Raw genomic sequence first — 17,911 nt, forward strand, 5'->3', positions numbered from 1 at the left:
TGCGGGTTCCGGTTCTGTGTGCAAATTGTGGTGGTGGTGCACTGCGCGCGGGGTGAAGATCGGGTCGTTTCGAGAACGCCACGGGCGCGGAATGGATTAATTCAAACGATCAGAAATGCTGCGTGTTAGCTAATTGGCAGAAAAAATTTGTACTCACGATCGCTGCTGTCTCCATTAATTTTTAAATCAACGCTCTTTTAACGTTGAGGCTTTGTAATACTAATTGATTCCGAAAGTGGATTTTATTCTGCTCGTTTGTCTTTAGCAATCCCCTTCTTCCAAGTATTTTAAGCTCTTCATTAAGTTCGGTAAATTATTATTGATCGTTTCCCATTCTGTTTGTGATCCGTAGGAGAAAACAGTTGGTGAAGTTTGAAAATACGTTAAATTGTGTGAAGTGAGCCAGTGCCCCGTTACTACCAGTTTCGCCCGTGCCAGGACTTTTCCCCGTGCCAGCCAACCTGCAACCATGTGGAAACTAATGACGGTGCTGCTAGCGGTGCTCTTCGCGCTGGAGGCCAGCTTCGCAAAAGGTGAGCCTAAGGGTGGCCGATTTAAATTAATTTCAAACAATGTCCCGGCCACCGATTAGCATAGCGTTACGAGCCCCCGAACTCTACGCTCCGGAAAGCCGCACATCAGTTTAATTGAGGTCATCGTCGGTTGTCGGATTGTCAGTAATTAAAACTTCGCCCCGAATCCCGAAAATTCGAATCCACAAAACTCCACTTGAAAATGCCCGCTTACTTGGGCCGGGCCTGCCCTGGCCTGGGAGTTGTTTGCCGGCGCACCGGGCGCACAAAAACCCCAATCCAAATCATTCGAAATCATTTCGCATTCCAGCAAACATTCATCCCCATGTGCACCCTCCCGTAGGTCGGGTATCCCCCATTTGTCGGGCACGACTTCCTCGAGAGACCTACGACCTGCTTCCGGCTCCCGGTGGAGGTTCTCTTTCGCCCGTTTTGTTTTTTTTTTTCATTTTCATTCGTCCTTCGACACTGACGATGATTCGAACAGACGGACGGTCCGGGGGTCCTGGGAACGGATCCGGCTGGCTGGGGTGGGTGTCCGGAGGAACCGTTTCCCGTTTCCCACATCCCAGACGAGCATATTTTTTTTGCGGACTAGAGCATTGCGTTGCGGGCTGAGTTTTTCGCGCTTGGCCGAGCCCCGGACGATGAGCTCAGCTCCCTCGGCAGCAGTCTCCGCTTTTCCGCTCATCAACCGGTGTCGCTCCGGCGTTTTCACCTGGGCGGCAAACGGATATTTTGGATGATTATTTTTGCCTTTCGCAAACCGCAACCGTGATTTGGGCCCCCGTGAACAAGAACTGCGCCGGCCTGGCCTGGCAAATGTGAGAGCGAGCGATGGCAGAAAAAAAAGAAATCCTCGCAAAACAAATGCCGGGAGGAGCCGGACCGGATAAGCGGGCGGATGTGCCAAAACTCCGGCGCAACGCGACTGACAGGAGAAAGCACCGCCAGGCGGTTGCACGTTTCGGTGAATTTCACTTTCCATTTCACGGTTCCCTTGGCCCACTCGAGGGCGGGAGGGGTGTCCTCCTTGTGTCTCGTGGTGGCGTTCTGTGGGGCGACGAGTCATCATCCGAGTTCATTCTCCCGGCAACCCTTTGCTGGGTGGCTCGGTGCCGGCCGGCTTGGCGTTGCTTTAATGTGCGGCAGCATAAACATATTTGCTCAGCACACTCGGCTTCCCATCACGCGGGGGGCCGTCTACCGGCCCGGTAACGCACCGAGTACCGAGATCGAGCAAGATCTTTGCACAACTTGTTGACCTTACGCTGGCTGGCCGACCGGTCCTGGAAATCAAATAAAACTTAATCGTTACGGTCGCTCCGGGCGAAATGGGCTTCATGTCTCCGTAAGCCGTGCAGAATACACAAAATAGAGTCCCATAAAAATTCACGACGTCCGAGACAAAAAAGGAAAGTATCGTGTGGCGCGACGGTGGCTAGGATTCCGAATTGAAATTGATTCATTAAAACTCCGTCACCGCCAGTCAGCCGACGATCACTGCATCCCGGTCCACTCGGTCTTTGTCCGCGTGATACCGTTTCGTTCAACGTACTTTTCGCAAAAACCCACAAGCTAATCGGTAGGCAAACAATCGGCCAAATAAAACGGCGCAAGTATCAACAAGAACGGCAAACAACGGCATTCGTGGGCCGAAGATTTCCGACTTTAATCAAGCTCGATTAGCGCGTATCCGTGCGCAGGCCGCCCGCCGGTAAGATCCTTTGAGTGTGCCGCCACCGGTGGTAGATATCAATTAACCCGCGCCCGCGCTTAGATTCGATTCTTACGGCCTTCCGACTCCGAGTTGTTCCGAAAGAGGAGCACTCCTGGGCCCAAGATTGAGATCTCCGCCCGATCTCGGCCGCCATCGATCGAGGGCGATAAACGATGAAAACGACAACCGGCGGCAGGTCTCCTGGGGGTCCCTGAACCCGGAGCCCAACTTGGCCAGGCCGGTGTCTAGTGGCCGGGCTGCGCCCTTTTCGAGTCATCCGCCCATTCGTTTTGTGATAAAATTCGGATCTAGGACCCCCGGGCCGGGGGGGGGCGAGTGGCTTGGCTACTTCAACCGATTGGCAGGGCCCTCAGGTTGTTGATCTACTTCTTCACTTCGCGAGTATCTTCATTGGCGGTGCGCCGGCCATAATTTTCGCACCCGTCACGGTGCGTTGGCGATTTGGGGAGGGTGCTTATGAAGGCGCTCCCAACCCAACCGGCCGCCGATTGTAATAATTCAATTAAATCAAATCACTTCTCTAATGCGCCGTGCGCCAGAATGGGCGCACCACCGAACCGGGAACCGGACGCGGGACCGGTTCGTGGTGGAAACACCCAGGGATAAGATATCATCGCCGGCGCAGCATGATTTGCGCATGTCCATTCACCGGTGGACCACGGGAACTTCCTGCCCCGGACCCGTGGTGAACCCTCGCCAAATTTGCCCCGGCCCCGCGACTGGCCGATGATTTACGGCTAGAAACTGGCGGACATCTTTCAAAGTTCTGGGCGCCCAACATCTAGCGGAGGAAATTCTTTCGCTGGGAACCGGACCGTTTTCCGAACCGCGCCCGTTCTTCATTCGCGGACTTCGGCGCGACCAACGCGCGGTGGTAAATTCATAAATTTACGCGCTCGTTAACTTTTATGGCCAACGGTTAGGACATGTGGTGTTCGGCCACTTCCTTTCGAAGCCGGGGCCGATTAGCCGCTGCGCCGCTGTGCGTTGGCGGCTCTTGATTGCTTTTACTTTCGCGCTCACTACGCCTGATGGCCAAAAATCTCGCATTCCATTAAATTGGTCCTCCGGGTTCGGAACGCGAGTGAAACCAATATCGTGTGAATGCGCGCGACAACCGGAAAAGTGTCACCCAGTGGCAGAAGTTCTATTGCCTACCTGGCGTATCTGCTCATCGGTATCGCTAATTTCTTCTCCAGGAGTGTCCAGGAGGCCACTGGAACCCGCTGATCGCCTGCTGGATTCCACTCGTCCGCATCCGAAAGCCCTGGTACAATGACTCCGGTGACAAACGCCGACAGAATCCGGTAGAACCGCTTGTCCGGACCGGGTTCCCCACCGCACGATGGCACGTATAAATTATCCCCCCGCTCCGTCGGCGTCGGCGCACGGAGCGATGGCAAGCGATAAGCGACGACGACGACGACGACGATGCTTGTCTCGGCGATGTTCTATTTAGCGATGTGTTGCTTTTTATGCTTCCACATCCCGTGGCGCTCTCGGCCGATCGCCTCGGAGCGATATAATTACCCGGGGGCCGCCCCCTGGTGACGAGACGTCCCCGTCGTCGTCGCCGACGACGCAGCCTCAGATCCTTCACGGTGACGCTCCGCGAAGGGCTTCGAAAAACGAAAATGAGAATGGGGGCTGGGGCCACCGCACCACTTCTCACGACTCCGCGTGCGTCGTGACCCGGAGTCGGCGGCCGGAGATCAAAATTGTAATCATCACCATTCCGGTCCCGAAAGGCGCACTCGAAAGCTCACTGTGGACAGCGAAACACGGTCCACTCATCCGCCGCGGTTGACAGTTTATGAGCTCGGGTGAGCAGACGGAACGGAACGTTCCGTGGGTCCGGGAAAGTTTCCTCTTAACCCGATTTTCGGACCCGTGTGGACGTGTAAAACAGTTAAAACAGCCCATCGCGCGTTACTGACGAAGTGTCGAAGTGATTTGAATATTCAACAGAGACCGGAGCCGACAAAAACAAAACGCGCCACCGGAACTCCCAGTCGCTGTGTGTGCCAGTTACGGTGGCTCCAGATCCGCGGGGCCACACGCAAACCGCCGGAGCGTACTTCTAGGTCGATGGGGCCAACCACTTCAGCCATTTCTCGTAAGTCATGAGGAAATTGCATGGCTCTGACTCGCGAAAAAACGCAAACCATGAAACCCTGAAGACAAAAAAAACGGTTCAACACAAACAGCAGGTGACGAGGCGCACCGGGAAGGCACCACATGTGAACTCCGCCGGGTCGTGGTCCGTGGAGTAAGTAGAGCCCGTGAATTGGGGACAGCCCAAAAAACCGGATTCCGGAACGAGGTGTGACGGGGCAAACATGCCTCCCGCCGTGGCTTGTGTTCTTAACCTATTATGGGCATATTAAATGCTTGCGCATAATTAAATAAGGTTTTTAGCCCCCAGAATGGCTCAAAATGGCTCCTGACTACTGTGAGCAAAACGGAACGGGAAACAGGTTGCTTTGATTACTGGTGTCCGAACAGTCAACAAAGAATACTATTTGGGTGTTAGGCTTCGTTTGTGCATTTCTGGCAATAAAAAAAGACCAGATTTGTGGAAACTCGACTAGTATCATTCGGAAACCAACCATGTATTCTTAGCAGCAGGTGACTTTTGGCCACTTGGTGACGCTTGGCTAGGAACGCTTCATGTTGCAAGACAAACGCTTCGTGAAACGCTTCATCTGTAGTGAAGAAAGTTATGAACTGAGTAGGCTATTCCTAAAAAGAACTTTTCCGACTGTTTCGCAAATTGGAACCAGTGTAGACATACGAGAAAAAAGAATAAACCTAGAAGTCAGGTAATAAGTGAATTGCCGATATTTTTTAGCCCCGGTAGTGCTTCTGAAATTCGTTCTATGCCGCAGCTTCCAGTTTTGCGCCGGTTCCAGTCTAGTTTTCGCGAAGAAGGCTCAAACACTAGGCGAATTGATTTTATTTTTTCACTCCTTACGACGCACAACCTTTTCACGCCATAGCCTAATGCTGCCGGGGGCACAAGAAAAAAAAATCGTCTTGCGACCCTCATCCGCTGCTAATGCCGTCCCGTTACGTGCTCCAGTAAAGGTGACGGCGTGAAAATGCTAATACCCCTGCTTAAGCCCCTAATAGGCACACCGAAAATAGACCCACAAATGGAGGTTTGACCACATAAGCCCACAGGAACGGTTGTATTCTGTTCGCCCGAGGCTCGAGAACTCGAGCTCGGTGCCAGATTAACTGGTGCGCTTCATTCATCGACAGTTTTCCGCCAATCAACGGATGCAGGTTGCGCAACACAACAATCCGATTAAAGCCGTCGATGATCGATCGATCAGCGAGCATCAGCGGGAAAAAAGCAGGAAAAAGATAAAAAGAAACCCATAAAACGCCCCGCATGCAGCAAAGTTGCAACAGAGTGTTGTGCCCATTATGTTGCCGAACGGAGAAAAACCAACGGGGGGGGAGCCCATTCCGACCCACCCGATGTAGGCCGGGTGTCGGATCCGAAAAACGAACCCGCTGGGGTCTCGGAGCGGCTAATGAAAACCATGCAAACATTGCGCGATGGGAGGCAAACAAATAGGCAACGAAGTGAAGAAACAATCCGAGTGGTCCGAGATCGAATTCGGGCTTTTTTCTCTCATCGAGCTCTTCATCCGGGTTTCCGCGAGGCTGTCGATTTGTTTGCCGATTGCTTTTTCCACCCGAACGCGGCGCACTACCAGCATAATGCTTGCCGGCTTCCGTTCTTGGGCGGCCGTCGGCATTCACGGTCGGCTGTTAGACTGTTCACATATTGGGGCGGGCCGATTAGTGACGCTTTGGGACGCGCTTGTTGCTCAATTAGCGGGCCACCGTCGCGCCACCCGCAGAGCATAAAAAATGGAGCACCGAATGAGACATCGTAATGAGCGCATAGCCACCGCCGTGCGGAGGCGAGAACGTGGCGAAACCACCCCCTACCCCCCGGGTTGTAACTCGGTACCGGAACCAATAGAAAACAGCTCTCGTGGCGGCGCCATATCGAACGCGACGCCGAGCCCGGTGGGAACTCTTTCCGCCGGAATCCGACATGATTCGACACTTTGCGGTGCGAACGGTGCACAACACAAAAACCAACAATCCCAGGACCACCGGTCGGGTCGGGATGGGGAAACCAAGCCGTGGAAAACGGGGAGAGAAAACGATGGCGTGTAGAGAGAAAAAAAACTAAACCAAACACTGGTAATGTGTGTTATCAGTGCGCGCCGTGGCCACGGTTAATGATGAGTGCCGTCGTTCAGCATTAATGTTGATTAAGAGGGTGATGGTGGTGGTGGCACCACCCTCGTTCTGTGTGACCTCCACTCCACACATGCTCACTCATTAATCCGCGCCGTTCCGTGTCGTTAAAATGACATACTCGCGTGATGTGCAATTAATTTAACATATTCATGATCTTCACTCCGAAGCACTCGCAGGTGGGGAGGCGAAAAGGATCTCCCGCCGGCGATCGAACTAACCCAGATCGCATTGGAACGAAGCCCTTCGGACGCCCATCAAACCGGAGCGGAACAGGGCGCGAAAGTGGAGCAATTGTTCCGGGCGTTGTGTCATCGCCGGGCGACGGACTCCCGGTGCGCAATCATACATTCAGCACGGCCGCCGCCATTGTTATGCAATTGCAGACATTTTACAGCAATCAGCACGGATGTGCGTTTTTTTCCAGGCAATTGATTTCCAACGTCCCGGGCCGCGCCATCGATAATCTACTTTGTTTTTCTACTCTTATCCGCCACTTACGCTGCGCCTGATCTAAGGCAATCATCATCATCATCATCGCTCCCATTTCCGGCATCCCGGGGTCCATTACCCGGCTGGTCGGGGAAAGGCTGCCAGACCACCGGCGGGGCATTGGCGGGGGGGGCAAAAACTGGCACCACTAAACGTGACTGGGTGGGCAGCTTTCGAACACGGCGGCGCTGGCTTTGATTTGTGGAAAATCTTGCGCGCCACCCGCGTTTAGTTCCGGGAGGTGGTGTCAGCAAACAGTCGGAAAGTCAATGTGTCAGGCCCGTCCGGAATGCGGCGCGGAGCCACAGAACCGACGGACCGTGGTAGTGGCCTTTCCTTTTGCGAAGGTGAAAGATTCACCAGCGTTCCACTGGGGCGTTATGGGTCCTTAAGGGGAGCCTAATCGTCGCCATTAGTCGCCCCGCGGTGGGCGATAGAAAGTACCGGACCCGTGGGCGGTCTTGGCGCGGATAGGATGTGAATTCTTGGTGGCCTCGATCAGGTGATCCTCGGACAAAGCATAGTTGGAACCATATCTGCCATCTGTCAGTGGGTCCAATTACCGGTCCGTTTTCCCCATTGCAACGAGATCTAATGATTGAATTCTTTCTGCTCTTCCTTTTGCAGGTGAGACTCGTGACAGTGAGGAATCGACAGGCGGTGCTCTCACCACCGAAAGGCGTTTGTTGAATGACCTTGACCTACATAACGTAGCGCGTAAGTAGATCGCCGGGCTGATTAGATCGATATTAGCTTATCAGCCAACTGATAGCCCTCGGCGCCATACTGATCCCAAAGAATGATCCAACCAGTTGAGATCTCGGACAAAAAGTAACAACTCCTCCAGAGACACATAATCCGAGTGGCGCAATAACGACACGCGGCCACGAGGTGAAAATGGCAGATTTTATCTAGACCAAACATCATCATCGTCCCGTCCACGCGGGCTCATTATTCTTCCAGCGCCAGCGAGGAAAACCACATACGGCCACAGACTGATAATGGGCCACGCTTGTCGACAGTCGATGTGCCGGTCCGCACACGCAGCTGAAAGCAAGTTAAAACACGTCTGCCTCGGTAAGGTTATGTCCCCGCTGGATCGTGGATGTCACAATCGCGCGGTTCCTGGGAATAACAATGCGCGGTCCGGGCAGTCGGGGTCGTCTGCCGTGCGGTGAACCAGTTGTGAAACACCACACGGAACACGGGCTCCGGGAATTCTCGACACCGTGGCGGCGGCGGCGGCGGCCGGAGCGACGGCAGCGCATCCTCGGAGCGCAACCAGAACATGAAGTTATTTCACTTCGCCAAGTCAGTAAAGTGACAAATGAATGTCGGTAATTTCATTCTCCGCTCTCTCTCTCTCTCCGACGCTGGCCGCATCCATCATTGGCCCGCTGCCAGTGGCCCCGGCTCCGATGCGCCAGCTGTCGGTGACAGTTGGGGACACGCAGGAATGCCGAAGCCAGCGACCCTGGACACAAAGGGATTAAAGCGTGTAGCACTAAAACGATACACAGAGAGAGAAGGAGAGAGAGAGAGAGAGAATGCGGCCATTGCGTGGCGGCATTTTGCAAAAGGTTGAACGCTCCTCTCGGACGTGGTATCGTCGTTGGCGTGTGGGCAATATTTCTTCGTAATCTTCGCGTCCCCGAAGGATGTCTCGGCCGGGCGACGACGGCCGGGTTGGTGGCGTCAGACGACACAGACTCCGCCGCGGGCCGTTTTTATTTCTCAATCCGCAGCAATCCACCCCGATCCAGTTGCCGTTGTCACCAGACTTTATTGTCCGCCCAGCGGCGTAAGTGTTGTCACGGCGTTTTCGGAGCGAACAATAGCGACTCCATTGGACAAACGGACCGTCGGACGTTTGATGAGCCGTAAAGTCGGTTTCTTGGTACGTCGTCGGTCGTCGGTCGCCGTCAGCGGCTTCTAATCCCTGTGACGCACACACGTCAAGACGCATGGAAATGCCCTTTTAATTGCGTGCGGGCCACCGGCCATAATAAAGCCGTCAACAGACGCGACCGACGGGGACGTTGCAGCGACCATTCCCGGTCGCCATGTAACGGTACTCTGGCGCGGCGCGTCGTAGGAGGCCGTCGTAAGCCGGTTTCTGCGCACGCCACTCACTCGAACATCCTCTGGTTGCCCGGGGCAACCAGAAGCCAGCTGCCAGGCAAATGTGACAAATATTAATACCGATTCGAATTCGAATGCCGATCCCTAATCCGGCCCCGGATCCAATCCAGGTGTCACCACCGGATCCGTGCCATCGGACCAATCCCTTGGCGTACGGCGATTTTATAGCACTTTTACAGTTCTGTAGCTAATTGTTTTCCCGCGAAACAGTTAGAGCCGACCCGGTTACGTCACGTTCGCGGTGCGGCGTAATTTTGGGAAGGGATCAGATCGAAACCCTCCCGGGCCAACCCGAACCATTAGTGTGACGCGCGAGAGAAACGGTTCCGACATCATCTTCGACCGTCGTGAAGCGAAAGTTTTCTTTTTCCTCGCCGGCGCGGTTCTTGTTCCGCCGTGCATTCGCTAATGCAATTCGCGACCACCGGAAAAGGGGGCCGTGAAAGTAAAATTAGTTTCCACGGATTATCCCAAGCACCTCCGAGGATCCGAGGACCGTTAGCCGTTTGGTTCTTACCGCACGCCTTCGAAGTGCCTTCGAGAACCTACTAATGGCGGGTTGGCTCCCTACACACGGGAGAAAGCGTTCTCCGGCAGCGGCACCGGCGTGACGACAACCGTTAAAAGCTGCGCCTTAACGACAATTCGCCACGCACCGACCGCACCGCTGGACGCCCATGTTAACTACGTCAATTATTTGCCGACCTGTCTCGTCTGCCGGGCGATCGCCTTTTTTCAATTCTCCCGACGGCTTCCGCAAACCGGGAAAGGTCCGCGACTTCTTACTCCAGAAGCCTCCGAGCGCCGAGCGAGTTGAAACAAAAGGGCAGCGAAAACGTGTAGCCGCTGTGTCCCGTTCTTCGCCGGATCCGGATCGGGAGCTTCCTCGGGAGCTCGTTACGGCAGGAGGAGAATCCGCCGTCCAATGACAGGCCGGTCGGGTCCAAATTATCTTCCATCGGCTTGCTGCTGCTGCTGCTGCTCCACACCGTTCCTTGCTCCTGTCACGACTCCGCCAGGCTGCTGGATCAAAGTTCCGTTCCGTGTCAAATTTAAAAATAGTACGCCATTCGGAAGCCAACCCCCCGGCCCCGGCTCCCCTATCATCAGCTTGTTACCACGCGGTCCGAAATTGTGATCGTGGCGGTTCGCGCACCAATTAATCATTACACTAATGCGGTGGTTGCTTTGCCAATTTGCCCGCCCCAGGTTGGGCCGAGATCCGGGCCGATACTGTCTGGCCGTCGTTCGCGCAAACTCCGGGGAACCTCATTGGGCAAAACCACATCTGGCCACGCTAATGATGCGAAACCGTGAATGGGTGAAGCGCCGCAAATGCCTGACACCTGACCATCGATCAACTCCGGGCGCACTCCGAAGATCCAGATGGAAGATTCTTATTAGCGGACCACTAGCTGCTGCTGCTGCTGACGCAAATTTATTATGATTCTGATGAGAGGAAATTTGTCATTCCTGAATCAGGCGCAAGCATTAGAAGATGGATCGGCTCACCACCATTGTGTTCGTGGCCACTCGGATCGTTTCTGGTGATTCGCGAGCGCGAGTCCGTTACATCGCGTTTACGTCGGTTGAAGTCACATCTCGACCACCGATCATGAGCGTGCACCATGCCTTGATGATTCTCACCTACCTACCAGAATCGATCAGCTCCGCGATTGAGTAACGATCCGCGTGAGATCGATATCTTTGCGCATTCGTTTTTCTTTCGCTAATGTGGGCTTCCGCAAAAAAAAACCCGGACCGTAACGGGTAAGCTAAACGGAAGGCTCCCGGTGCACAGAAGAAAGAAAGGCCGATCGGGCCTGTTGCGTGTATCTAATAACGAGATAATTAGAAACACGTGTTTGCGGGAACTATTTTGGGATAAAAATATATAAACCCGGCCAGGGGGCCTCGGCGGTGAAGAGCGAACGCCTTCCGGTGTGCATTACATTTACACAGAGCATTTACCGATTTTGTTTTATTTTTCATTACCTTCGCGAATGGTTCGGCCGTTCCATTCTGCGCTAAACGGTTTGCCCGTTGCGGGGGGTGCACAGCAGAGGCCCGGCGGCCCAGGAGGCGGCACACGTCTATGATCATTATCGGTAATTCCCGAATGCCGGTCGCTTTTTATCGTGCCGTACTCGCTCGCCGTTCGATCAGTTCGAAGCGCCCGGGCGATCCACGCCGATGGGCGATACGAAAGACTTGGGGCGTTCGCAAGCCACGAACCCGTTCTCTCATTAATTGTTATTTATTTAAGCATATCAAACCGGTGGGGGGCGAGACCGCGACGGGACAAACGCGGCCGCTCGGTGCTCGATCGGACGCGATGTTTACGCTCCCCTAGCTCGCCTGGTGCACGGCGACCCGGATTCGACCCGATTTTTGGTCCCGATTTTCAGTGCTCCCATTCGCGGTGGCCGAAGCGCGCCTGCACCGCCCGGACGGCTTAATCGATTATTCGAAGCTCGGCACCCGGCCCGTAACCCGGAACGGAGAAAAAATAATTTAGTCTCTACGCGCGCAGCACGAGATCCGGAGGCCGCCGTGCATCGATTGATTCGTTCGATTAAATTTCGATTAGCCTACAAGGGGCTTGTCTGTGGTCGTGCGAAAAACGCGTGACTTTCGAACGGAGACAGCAGGTGTTCTCAGGCGGTCGGATCGATTATCAAATCAATTTTTATCGATATGCCGCCCAGCACGATCGCACCGAGCGGTGCGCTCTTCTGTCATTATAACTTTCACCGGTCACCGGTAATGGTGGGGATCCTGCATTTTGCGCGATGGTTGGTGCGTAAAATGCACACGAAGGAAAGTGACTTTTTCCTGCCAGTTCCTGCGCCCAGGTAATGATAGTGCAAGTGCGCACCAGAAACCCGTTTGTGAATTATTTCGTGTTCTCCGGTTTACTGCAGGTTCTACAACCGGGCCGTTCGCCTATCGTAAATTGAAGCGGATTGAAGGTGCAAATTATTATGCATCTCCGGCTGGCCGGTCGGCCTATCGGGTGCACTAAAACCGAGCACCGAGCAAAACAACGATCGCACCACGCAAGGAACGCCATTAACACCCTTTATCGCGCGGCGCAAACGTGCCAATGAGCAAATCATTATTTCCCGGAATGGCCACGAATGGTGCCGCTTTTCGCCACACCGCTCGGCTGTGTGTGACTGCTAATGTTTTTAATGCTTTGTTAATCTGCTGCTGCTGCTGCTGCTGATGGCGGCCGGAGGACGGACCTGTTCTCTAAAACAAACTCGCACGGGAACGGCGCAAACCCGCGACGCTAATTAAGTTCACCGTTCACAGGATATGCAGGGACGCGAAGGTCTTAACGAGAGAACATTAGCCGAATGGCCCTGGCCTGGGGAGTACTGGCGCAAATCATAAAACTGATGCCCCCGTAGAACCCACCGGTGGCTTCTTTCTTGCAGCCCGGGAACTTCTTGCCGTTCGTTGGTAATTAAAACCGATGTTGAAATGATCTTGAGCAAACATTTGCGCCAACGCGTCCCCGGTCCGGTCCGGGAACCGGTATCCCGCCCGACAGTAGATTATCTGATGTCTTGTTTTACGCTATACGCGTGTCTGTAAACTACTATTATTACGCCACCATGCAATCAGGCCGAAGATCATCATCGTCAAACCCGGGTCCCGTCTCGGGTTCGTCTTCGGACACGGGGCCCGCAGCGGACCCATAAGCCAATGGCGCTGATCGCCAGTGATCTCCAGTGGCAGTGGCTCAATTCTGTAAGCACTTTTTCGGCCACTGTAAGCGCCTCGGCCATTGTCCGCGGGCGGGATCGAAAGTGAGGCATAAAAAAACTGGAGAAAAGGAGTCGGTTTTTGTCAAATCATCCGACCGCGGGCATCATCGGCCGAGCTCAGTGAGGTCTGCAGCTGAGCTGCAGGAGGCGTCAACGCAGCTGTTACCGGTCAGAATGGAGCTCCGTTCTCGATCAGGCTAGGGAATAAGCCCAAGGGCCTGAGGATCAAATAATGCTCCGCACGATGGAGTGAATTTAATTAAAGATCTAAACACAAATCCGAGACGGGACCGTTGCCGACCGGAGGTCAACGCCGCCACCACGCGCCGTCGGCATCGTTCAGTGAACTCTTCAGGCATTAAAATGTACGCGAGCCGGGCAGCCGGATTGCAGCATAACCGATCGTTCCGAAATCTGGCGTGTGAGAACGAGAATTGAGCGGAAAGTGAATTGTGAGCCACTGTGAAACGGTTTTATGCTTTATTTTGATCGACACCGAGCCGCGGGCCATTCTGGCGATTTATGTGCAACCGTAAAGAAGACGCATAATAACGGGGTTGCAGTTGCTCTTCTCGAAATAATTAGTGGCTATTAGCCCAAACGAAGGCGCCACCGGCCAAAGCTTCGTTTGGACTGTTACCAGCGCCCTCTGCAAGTACGAGTAGGTCTGAACTCGTAAGAATTCACACGGCACCACGGTCGGGGGCTTGTGCAAACACTTTCCGCGCGTTCCTTACCAAACTTTTAATTGTTTCCGACCAACTTTAGATTGGCAAAGTGCTGGGACAGTGCATCGTGTCCCCCCTTCGCCGGCCGTGCATATCCTTTTTACGAATCCGACCCGCCGTTGTCTGAATTGAATAACTGTCCCGCGTAATGGGCTGCGTTCTTCCTGTGCAATTTTCCACTTCACAACACGGTGCCAGTTCGCAAACATTAAACGCATTCCCTGCAACGAAGGGTGCAGCGCAAATGGCCCTGACAGACCCAGACACGGCGCGAGGAAAATTAATTAAACTTCTTCGAAATTATGTAGTTCACTGAAATCGAAACGATTAACTGGAGCCCGGCCCGGCTCGGCGTTCCTCGGTGTGGGTCGTTCTGTATCGGTGCTTGCCTCGAGTGTAGGTCACGAGCGAACTTTAGCCGTAAATATGGTCCATCCTTCAAGCGCTGAAATAACTAGGCTGAGAAACTTCTTGGCGTTCGGATTGAAAATCATTAAATCCGCTCACGACATGCCGGATTCGGAAGCGTTTAAAGCTGAGTTATTTAAGGTAGCTAAGGGTTGATGGGAGAGGGCGCCAGACAATTAATTGACACTCCACACGAGAACACCCTCGAAAGGCGCAAACCGACTGACGGCTTCCGAAGATGGCTCTATTATTGAAAGAAAGACATCGTGAGGCGCCAAGAACTTTTCTCGCTTCCCACTCGGCAATCTAACGGATCGACGCGCCCGAGTGTCCCGACTGTAGCGTGCTTTGCGATGTGTTGGTAATAATTAATAATTACCGGAAGATGTTGACGGCACCATTCGTGGCCGGCCGTTGATTACCGTCGTCGTCGTCGCCAAGGTCGCCCCGAACGGGACCTGGTCGGGACCGCGCGGTACTGTTACGCCGTAGCCTCGCCGGATGCAGGCCACGCCGGAGATGAAGGCCCCGCGCTGAACGATCGACCGATCGGTAAACGATCCTCATAATGCTGCAATAATAGCTACGCTCTGCCCGCGGTTGGCCCGAATTCTCGGGACGCAGCAGAAATCTTCAGCCCCCCCCCCTCAAAGTGCCCAATTTACTGAGCTCCCACAAGAAACTACGTTAGAAACAAGGCGAAGAACACACCGAGAAGTGAAGCGGAACAGAGAGCGCAATCCGTTCCGTAGAACAAAACCATGATCGGGCGGAGAGCGAGACTCTCGAGGCCGCCAGAACCGGCGGCCAGAAACCTTTTAACCCACAAAACTGCTGTTCCGGGTGGCGGGCGGGCTGGCTGGCGGGAACTGAAGCCACGGACAATTATAACTGTAAAACCAGAATTCGGTACAAGTGGCGAAACACACGGACCAAGTAGCAGCCGGAGATGAGGGAGATCCGGAGGCAAGTTCCGCACAATTGCACAATGCGACCGAGGAGGGTCGCCAAAAGCTCTCGACTCGCCCTTTCGGGTAACGTTCCTCGAACTGAGCCGATCGGCGAGGCTCTCAAGTGTGGACCAAGAAGCCACCGAAAAACCCAATCAGGCAGATATCGCTTGACACATCTTCATCTTCCCCGTTCGGAGGGGGCCATTACGATATCTTACGACACTCCGAGAACATCCAAGGTGCTCCAGGACGATCACCGGGCCGGCCGGCAACCCGATCCGGGTCCGGGGAACTATAAAAAGCCACCGAATATGCATATGCTTTAAATTCCCCAACGCAGCTCGCTGTCGACACGTTCCATTCGCCGCGTGCGCGGTATTATTAATAGACCCCGGTGGTGATATGAGACCCGCCAGGACCGTTGTCGGCGAAACGCACTCAACGATCCGGGGGCCGTAAAGACAAAAATGGGTGCTAATCATAGTCCGTCCCCATGTTAGACCAGAGCGTATCGATAACCGGCGTCCAGGGTCGGACCTGAAAGCCATCGGAGCCGTGGAGGCGTCTTCCCTTCATTAATTAGCATGACGCTGGGCAAAATCGGAGCACACCCACCGCCTGGGAGCGGAGCCCGGGCTTCGCACCCGGCCGAAATTGATAGCCCGGCCCAGAAACCTCAGGACCGGTCCGGTCAGGTCAGGAGCGCCGCACCATTCAACGGGACTTTGCTCAACTGCGGCCGGCGGGGGGAGAAAGTGCATCTTTGGCGTTCTTTTCTGGACCCCTGCCTGCATTCCATATTTGGGAGTGTTCCATTATTCGGTGCTCCCTTTTGGGTTCGATAAACCGGGGAGCAAACCCTGGACATTAAACATGCTAATATCTGGCCGGCCTTTGAAGCTGACCGTTCGAAATTGAAATAAATTAAACACCACGAGGAAAATCAATCAGAAAGCGGGGGTCGGGGACAGCGCCATCGCCGTTGCATCGCCAAGCGGAGGACTTCTCGGGTGATCGGAATTAATTATCGTCTTTCCGCGTAGCTGAGCCCAAATCGGAGGCTTGACAGTCCTGTTGGGGAAGGGTGGGAGGTGATGACAAAGCGATGACTTTGCGTGCCGGAAGGCCCACGCACCGGAAGTAGCTGCAGTGCAGCGGCCCACGACTAATCGTTTATGTTATCGGCATTCTCGCAGCTGCAAGACGCTTCGCCGGAGGCGGCGGAACAAATTGTGGTCCCGTCGAAGCGAACCGCTTCGGGGCCAGCTCAACGCCAGCGGGCTGTCAGAAAAGGACGTCCGGGACGGGCGGTGCATCGAGCGCGTTGCTCTAATTTATGACACAGCTTGCAATTAAACCTCGGCGAGAGATAAATCTTCCCGTGGCCCGGGCCCGGGAACATTTATAACCCAGGAACCGCGCCAATCGTCCCGTTGGTTGGTGCTGCGGTTCCTCCAAATTACGGTACGGAGTTTGCACCTACGATCTTGCGAGGTGTGCTTCGTGCTACACGTTGGCGGCATAAAAGCGGACGAACATCAATATTAATTGATGAACTCCCCAGCCACGGGCACTTCGGAATCGGCGGAGTCTGGGGAGTAGTAATAAAAAGCAAACACGGGCCCAGCTTCTCACGACCCACCGGGCACCGGGCGGAAGGTTCGTAGGGCACAACCCGGTGGGCCCCGGCGAGAACAAATAACTGTACCCCCGCTCGATAATTTGTCTAAAAATATTGATTCCCTCGGAGCGGCCCGCGGTAGGTCCCGTTGGAAATCCCTCGCTGCCGTTTCCGAGTAGCGGCATCATTCTGCTGGTGCCGGGTCTTCCAAGAACGCGGGCGCAAAAAAAAAAGATCAGAATTCAATCTCGTCGGCGGCCCATAAATCTTCATCCCCAACGAGGCCCACCGAGGCGCTGTGGCCACCGCCGAAGTCCGCTTCCTGAACGGTTTCGCGAAGAAAGTTCTCGCGATATCGTTATCGGCGTGCGGCGGCGGGCACACCTTCATTAGTGGCCACCGGCGAGCGGCCGGGAATCTTGCCGTTGGCGATCGGGTGGCGCAACTGTAACTGTTGTTGCCGGCGACTCTCGGCGTCATTTATGCTAATGGCGGTGCCCGGTGCCGGGAGTGCGTGTTAGTAGAGCCACAAATTGGCTCATCAATGAGCCCCGTCTTCCTGTGTTTACCGTTGGCTACTGGCGCGGCGGGAATCACAGCACCCTGGGGTGGTAGGTTTATTGACAATTTTGAACGTAACAAAAACGGACTTAACATACACTAGCGCTATAGTAATGGCATCCATAGGAGACAGTACGTCTAAAACTACACACGATTGTCCTGGAGAGACTGCCAGTGTTTGCACTTGCGTGACCAGGGCCTCAGCAGGCACTCGAGCTCCTGCTGGTAGTGGACCACCGAGGGGAGATCCTTCGCCGGGGCTAGCTCCCGCTTGGAGGCCGTCTTGGCCATGCTGCGCACTCGTTCCAGCGGTGCCATGTAGTCCTCCAGCAAACGAGTCACCTCCTCGGGGGTGCGTCTTTTCTGAAGAATTCGATTCAATTGCCTAGGTTTCGGTTTCCAGCGCTTCCGGAACCCACCGAACTTACAGGGCGGTGTGGAACTCGGTGCAGTAGTGGGAGCAACAGTAGTACTCTCTGATGGCACCGATGAAGCGTCCTTTGAAGCGTCCTTTGGAGCGTCCTTTGGACAAAGGATTGAAAACTTCTTCAACTTTCTCTGGAGGCGCCCGTAAACGTCTTTTTGCTGGCCGTTTCTCGGTAGCGGTCGTCTTCGTACCGGTTGCTTTGTGGGACACGCGGATACCGAGTTCGCGTCCTTCTTCTGGCAACA

The 17,911-nt window shown here is 54.4% G+C and overlaps 1 protein-coding gene across 1 annotated transcript in view; it reads left to right on the forward strand.

Annotated features, from left to right (window-relative positions):
• Window positions 1–469: 469 nt before the first annotated feature.
• LOC131216660 (agrin) overlaps window positions 470–17,911 on the forward strand; it is a 26,575-nt gene continuing 9,133 nt past the window's right edge. The window contains exon 1 of the mRNA XM_058211213.1: window positions 470–533. Within this exon, the coding sequence (XP_058067196.1) occupies window positions 470–533 (64 nt within the window). The remainder of the gene's footprint in view (window positions 534–17,911) is intronic.

The sequence above is a fragment of the Anopheles bellator genome, chromosome 1 (genome assembly GCF_943735745.2).
Source record: "Anopheles bellator chromosome 1, idAnoBellAS_SP24_06.2, whole genome shotgun sequence".
Lineage (NCBI taxonomy): Eukaryota > Metazoa > Arthropoda > Insecta > Diptera > Culicidae > Anopheles > Anopheles bellator.